Consider the following 7,543-nt stretch of genomic DNA (forward strand, 5'->3'; position numbering starts at 1 on the left):
CTTCAGCACATCCCGTAATTGTACAGAGTGAGAGAGGGGGTTTAATCTGTCATTTAAAACTCGAGACTGAAACAGCCCATTGAAGAAGCAGAGCTAGACAAAAATCTTACAGAATCCTGCAACACTGCATGTCCTGGTTTCTTATTGTGCTCCTGAAAAATCTTTCTGAATAACCTGTTTGTTTTAAGCCTTGTAAACTTACTGATATTTGGGGTTCTTTGAAAAGAGAAAAGTAATTTCTCTTTTCCACTTATTGTAGTTGACTTCATTGAGATTGTGGGAGTGGGTGTGCCAAGCAGATTTAAAAGCAAAGGAAGTGCATGTTCATAAAGCAGATAACTCCGTCTTGAGCCACCTTTCCAGTGAAGGGTTTGGATGATTAAAAAAAGCATAATTTGGTTGAGAGGGTGATATGACAAATCAGAGGTAAGAAGCCCATGAAGGGCTGTTGAATGCAGTAATGGAAATATAGTCTCCATCTCAGGGTGTTTCTCAAAGCTGGAAGGCGCATGAGAATTATCTCAACATGCCCTAGATCATGTCTGAGAGGTCACTATCAGGGGCAGGATGCTGGGTTAGAGCTTTGGTCTGGTGCAGCACAGCAGTCCCGGTTTGGTTTTTCATTATTGTACTATCCTGTCACAGGCATCTAATATTGACGATGTCCTGAGCCACCACACAAGCTTCCTGGATAATTGCTTGAAGGACTGCATGCTAACCAACCCAGAACTGCTGAAGATCTTCTCCAAGCTGATGTCTGTCTGTGTCATGTTCACAAACTGCATGCAGGTATGTTCAGCCTCCCCATATTGACCATGCCACTCCGGGTTGCTTTGGGTGCCAGCCAGCTATGACAGTCCCTTTTTTCAACTCGACCCCTCTTGTCCTTGATGCATGTGGAAAAGCCTCTGTTCTTCATGCCAGGAGGCTCTACAGCTTGACTGCTCAGCCTCTCGTCCTTTCTACCAAATGGTTTCTGTGGCTTCTCCCTCCACAAAATTCTTTATGCTCTGTCTTTTCAATGTTGGGATCAGGTTCATATGAAATAAGTTACCTCTCTTCAGCCAATCCTGCAGCAGAATTTGAGGTGTAAGTTGTAGGGCTCTGTAGTTTTTAGCATGCTCTTTTGAGGGTCAGGCGAGGACTGGTGATTGGACCCATGGAGACTGATCTCCATGGGCACAGTCCAGCCACTCAGGGAGCCCGTAGCTTTCAAACAAAACACACCTTCCTCTGCGTTTAGGGAGCTTTGTGTATTGACATTGTAAATTTAATCTCGGAGTTAGTTTTCGTAGGAGTTAGCTAGCTGCAGGGCTAGCAGAACTGAGTCAGCTTCATGCTTTGCCATAGTTGAAAAAATGGGATCTAACCATTTCCCCAAACCTCTGCCCTTCCAAGAGGTTCACCCAGAGCATGAAGCTGGATAATGAGATAGACCGGCTCACCTTAGAGCATGGCACAATGTTGGGCCCGCCAACAGGGGAGGAGCACGCTGAAGAGACTGCGAAGAAGCAGCTAACTGACAAGGTGAGACACAGGACAGACAGCTGGGCCCCATACTCTGTGAACGCTGCCTGGGTTGCCATCTGGTCAGGGTGGCTGTCCTACCTCTTGGAGATAAAACTTCCTTGTTTCTAGAACACCTCTGGCCCCAAAAGCAGAATCTTTGTGGAATTATAGGCATTTTTTGAGGGCAGTGTGGAGCGCTGATGGTGTTCTCAGTCTGCTTTGAAGACTCTGTCTCCCACAGCAGTCCCTGCACTTGTTTTTAAGTTCTTAGTTGTATTTTCAGCTGTGCAGTGGGTACCCACATAATGGCTTTCTGCAACTCAAGAACTTTTTTATTTCCAGAACTAGCATTTTGTGATGAATGAGCCAGTAAACTATTGGGTGTGACTTTGCAGCCCATCCCTTTCATATCTGGGGTATTTGTCTTGTGCACATTTCTCTATCTGGATGCATGCATACTACATGATTTGTTTGGCGTGCTCTGTGGTTAGCAGGCTGCCTCTTGTCCCACTGAAAGCCCCTCTCTGGCACACAGCCGGTAGGGTCTGTCACACTGCAAGTGCAATCAGAATGCTCCAGTTGCAACCTGTCTTAGGAAACACTCGCTTTCTGCTTATTGGCTTTTCTCCTGCTTGAAAATAAATAACAACAGCATATATTTGAGGATAACTCTACTGGGATGTTCTCTGGGGTGCTCCCAGATAGGCATGGCAAAGTTTTTAACCACCATGGACCTTGCAGCTGTTTTGAAGGATTTATTTTAGTGGCTGAGCGTCTGTTAGGTTTTATGGCAGTGTTTTTGAGCAGGTTAGGGAATAAGTTTGCATTGCTTTGGCAAGTGTGAATCAGGAGACACATGGGCCCACTATGCCTTTGTCTTGATAGCTTTTAGCAGAGCATGCTGACAACCTCCACCTGACATCTGGCTTCGAAGCCACAATCAGCAAGTTTGATAGCAATTTCTCTACACATCTGCTGGACCTGTTGGACAAACTGAGCGTTTACAGCACCAATGACTGTGAGCACAGCATGCTCAACATCATCTACAGGTGAGCCAGTAGTTTCTCTTTGTAACTTGCCCTCCTGTGGTTCCCAAATTGAGCTCAGCAAGAATAATTACTGTTTATAATTGTGCATGTCTGCCCCATCAATGAAAACACTGAAATCACAAGAAATATTGCTTTGCATTTCAACCCAAGGCTTTAAAAGAACCCCACATTCTTTTGAATTATGTGAACTTTGTCTGTTAATGTTGTAAATGTAATGCAAGTGTTAGTTTTTTGGGGATTGTCTCACTGTGTAGACAATGAGTAAGCTGATTCCTGAATACAGTGTAAGTATTCCAAGATAAGAAAACCATGCAAGGGAATGATCATAAGGGGCTATTTTGTTTTAAGTTCACATCTTGTATTTATTTAAATAAACATCCCTTAATATGTTTTCATTGTGGCCTCACCCATACTTACTAGCTTCTTAAAAAACAAAGTTGCACCCGTAATACCTAGAAGTCAGGTACACAAGATACACTGCAGGAAAAGAGGGGTAGAGAAAAGGAGATCTAAGTTTTGCTGGTAGGTTTGTAACCTCTGTATTCCTTTTTAAATAAAATGAGAGGCACAAGACCTTCTTTGGAACGATTAACATTTGGTTTTGCTGTAAGAGTCATACATTTTAGAGTTGCTAGGTTTTTTAAGATCCATGTTATAGATTGGTGTAGCATGGAGGGACCTGCCCTGGTATTTCTAGATTTGAAGAACCACAGATCATGCTCTAGGAGCATTACCCTGAGTTGAGCGCTTGTGCTGTGCAAGCAGAATGCTTCTCTGATCCTTCTACCAGGGCTTTAGGAGCAAAACAGATATAACTGCAACTATGGACTTTGTTACTCTGAGCAGCTGTTACTGTTTGTGGCTGGAATATGTTTTTCAAGAGTTAAGCACCCATGAAACCTAGCAGCCTGCAGACTGGAAATGTTCAGCTGAGGCGTGCATATAACCACAAAATAAGAAGGCAAGTGAGGGTCAGAAGTTGACATTTCTTAATTCAGAGTCACCTTGGTGGAAGCCACATGTAAGAGCTGCTGGTCGCCAGCTGCCTCGCATCTGGCGAAGACTGTGACACTTCATAAATGCTGCTTGCAGGCTGTTAGGCACATACAAAAAACAATTAATTTTTACAGTGACACTTTTTCCAGTGAAGAGGCAGGATATATATTGCATCTATGCATAATTTTAAGAGGCTAGGATTTTCGTGAATATAAAATATCTCAACACTAACTTTTTAAAGTGCTTTTTGTATGTTTGTAAGCCTAATAGACACATTTGTAATGTTATGGTGAGTGTAAGCCTGGAACATTTGAGACTTACCTTTTTTGTTGTTGCTTTCAGCTGGGGAAAGAAAACAAAGCCATCCTAAACATCCATTAGTTTCTTCATGCTGTCTGTAAGCCGGTGTGCAGCCTTATTTTCATCTGTAAGCAATTGTTAACAGCTCTTACAGGACTAGCTAGAAATGAAGGTCATTTTTAGGTGTTGATTTTTTCCTTTGATTTTTTTGTGAGGAAAGCCCTTGGTTTACGAAGGAGTTCTCCGTACTTTTATGAATGTTTTTAATCTAAAATTGTAATGCTTTTCAATGGTAGATATGCTAGAATCAGTTGTCAGTGATATGTAATTTTGTTCATAAATGTGTCAGATAACTGGTTAATCACATACGTTTTCTTTTTCCTCTTGATATTATGGGGATTCATGCCCCAAGCCCTTTGATATTTAGTACAGAACAGAGTAGGTCCTTACTTAGTTCTTTTTAACCACATAGGACTAAAAGATACTTTGAGCTTTCTCCTAACTGTGCGTTGTTCTCTGTTTTTATTTAAGTATAGTCTTATTGCTGCTCTGCTTTGTTTGGTCATCAGGACTGTCATCGCTATCAAGTCCCCAGTTTGGACTGTCTTTTCTTCAACTGAAATACCGCATGTTAACAGGCTGTGCAACAGAACATGTCTTTCCATTTCTACAGGCTGCTCAGTAATGTTTTAAACAGTGGAAGTCCCACAATGAATGCCCAGACCTGACATTTAGCTCTCACTCGGTCTGTAGAGATTATTGGATGGAGTCCTGGACTCTGTGGCAACAGGAACCCAAGAACCAGAGCAGAGACAGTTGCCATCTGAAATAACATATTTGACAGAGAGGCAGAAGAGCTTATAAGATATATTGGTCTTTTCTTATAAGTGATAGCCTTTTTATATGACTGCTTTTCAAGGGTGATAGTCAACATGTAAGATAGATAACAAAATATCCCCTTTATTCATAATTCTGGTACTGTGGTTTTATCTGTTTGATCCTGGTTAATATTTATTCAGTTTGCAGTACTGAGTAACTGAGGCGCCATCATATTTGTAGCACCAAACACCAGAAGACAGAGACCAGAAGGGTCTCCTTCAAAGCAGGAGTATGTAACTCACAGATCTTCAGTGTGCTGGTGTCCTGCTCGAGTGCCTTGACTCCGTCAGTAGCAGCGCTGACAGAGGGCTGGCAACTGCAGAACATCTCCAGAGTCATTCCTTCGCATCTCAGTAGTGAAAAGGAGAAGAATTACAGCATAGAGGACTTTGTCAGAAGGATTACTTAATTCCAAATGCTTAGAAATCTTACCTATCAAGTGCTATTAGAATTCATCAGATATCCTTCCTTTACCAGTTTGGAGGAAACAACAGTGATTGAGCTTAGAGTAAGACTGGTAGGACTTATGAAGTGATGCAAACCCCAGTGAATGAAAGGTCCAGCCATAAAACAAGAAACTGAAGCGTAAGCAGAGTTTGAGGGAGCACCACACAAATTCTTAAGGGATATTTAAAGATCATTAAATCATATCATTAAAGATATTAAAGATCAAAGATCATTTAACCCTGAAAACATAGCTGAAAGGGGAAGCAAGTCAAAATCTGCTATTCAAAAAAGTTTGGAATAAAGCAACTTTAGAAATGGAAGGATATAAATGAGTTCTGGCCTTATATTTGAATCAAAATTTGGTAAATATGCCTGCCTCAGTGTCAGATTTCCTTTGTACAACACTTAAAGCATGAAAGAGATGTGAGCTTTTCAACCAGGAGAGAGCAACAGATAAATTCCATCTGTCGAGGCTCTGTTTTCCAGAGTCACCAAAAAATGTCAAGGAACAATTTGTTGCCATTTGTGTAAGGTTGTTAAGCAACATGAAACTCAAATATTGTATCCATTCATTTAGCATTGGAGCAACTTAATTTGAGAAATGAAGAGACTAACTTTTGTGTGATTGGTGGACTTGTATCAACTGTTGCTTAGTGTTCCCAGGGCACGCATTTTTAAGAGCTGCACATGTCTCAGTTGGTTTTGCAGCACAGAGATCTGCCTAAGGAAGGTCATAGCAGGAGTGGATCTGGGTGGTTTTGTGGCATTGTTTTGGCTTATCAGGGAGTGAGGGTTATTCTATTGCTGATGTCACCTGCTTTGGAGAGGTGTTTACAAGAATCAGCAACACTTGGGATTTTGACTGAGCGTCTTCCAACTGGTTACTCAACTTCTTGAATAGCGAATCTGTTTGAAGCTTGCTTGTGTTAGCAAGGAGGTGGTGGTAATGGAACTGGCAATGTTTTGTGGTAGTCATGGTGGATTTCATGTGGGGATGAATAGTGGAGTTGAGTGGTGGTGAACTCTGGTATTAAGGAGTGGTGGGAGTGGCCGGGAAGGTGTGGAAACTAAGGAACCCTCACCCCTGGTGCCTTGTCCCTGAGTGATATGTGTGGTCAAGCTGTGACTCTGGAGAGGTCCTTCCCGATGTGTTTTATACACCTGTAAAGAACAAGCAAAATTTAGCCTGTTGTCAGGAGACGAGCACAGAAGAGGTGTCACTGACAACTCCTGTGGCACAGCGCAGATGTCCCACTCTTGCTGTGTCTACCCAGCCCGGGGCAGTCCTGTGCGGGGATGTCAGGTTCGAAGCTCGCTGTGTTGTGGTCTGGTTCAGCTGATGCCCTGGGAGACATTTCTCCTCCAGGGCCCATGGTTGGGGAAGAGCAAGGCTGCGCTCAGCAGGGTGGGCACGTGGAGTGCGGCTGCTTGAGAGGTCCATGCTTCTTCCCACAGTGAGACTTTTTTTGCTTTTGCATTACACCCCCTCATTTCAACCAATTTTCTCCTAAAATTTGTCTGATCCTATAAAAGACTTCATGCATTTTTGGATCATGCTGTCTTTGAGCATCTTGACAAGCACATGCGCTGTGGCAGAACCGAGCTCTCAGGGGACCCTTGGTAAGTGTGTTCAGCATGCTGTGTGCCGCTCTCAGGCACTGTTGGGCCAGTGGGCTGCTGCAACTGCTTTGTTTTCTGTCTCTCTCAGGTTGGACTTCAACGGGTTCTACACCGAGCGCTTGGAGCACATGTCTGCCGAGCGCAGCCAGAAGGCAGCTCCCCTGCTTCCCCGCCTGGCCATGCCTGCCCAGTGAAGTCCTGCTGCTGCACCTTTCCGCTGGCGCCTCTTCTGCATGAACTGAGAACCGGACACTCATTCCCTTCGAGCTAAGAGTACCCTACCCTTTACATTCACAGTGTGAGCTGGAAACGAACCAGAAGGGTTGACCCAGAGAGACAGGGGGAGTGGTTGCTCACTTGAAATTTATGTAATAGATTTTCTCTTCTGAGAGGCTTTTGTTAAGTCTTTTTTTTTTTTTTTACTACATTGTAAAATGATGTATTTGTGTGTTGTAAAATAAATTTAAAAAATAATCAGGACTTATTTTGTCTCTTAACAGAACTCGGGATGCAAATTAGTCTTTTAAGTGACTAAATTTTGGTCAGCTCACAGAGATCTGGCTCAGCTGCCACGCGGCATTATTTTGTGGGGGAGAGCCTAACCAGGGGGGAGGGGTGTGCTGGAATGAAGCTGCTCAGCTGCTCTAACCGATGAGATGGGCTTCGCAGCTGATGAGCGGGAACATGATGTCCATATCACATTGGCCAAGTCCTGAGCAGAGGATTTCTAGGGTGTCTTGCAG

General features: G+C 43.3%; 1 protein-coding gene across 1 annotated transcript in view; it reads left to right on the forward strand.

Moving 5' to 3' along the window:
* Positions 1-7,279, forward strand: part of TUBGCP2 (tubulin gamma complex component 2) — a 39,784-nt gene extending 32,505 nt beyond the window's left edge. The window contains exons 14-17 of the mRNA XM_074154842.1: positions 646-789; positions 1,399-1,527; positions 2,395-2,558; positions 6,889-7,279. Coding sequence (XP_074010943.1) covers positions 646-789; positions 1,399-1,527; positions 2,395-2,558; positions 6,889-6,994 — 543 coding nt within the window. The 3' untranslated portion in view covers positions 6,995-7,279. The remainder of the gene's footprint in view (positions 1-645; positions 790-1,398; positions 1,528-2,394; positions 2,559-6,888) is intronic.
* The last annotated feature ends 264 nt before the right edge of the window (positions 7,280-7,543 follow it).

This window comes from Numenius arquata, chromosome 10, assembly GCF_964106895.1.
Source record: "Numenius arquata chromosome 10, bNumArq3.hap1.1, whole genome shotgun sequence".
NCBI lineage: Eukaryota > Metazoa > Chordata > Aves > Charadriiformes > Scolopacidae > Numenius > Numenius arquata.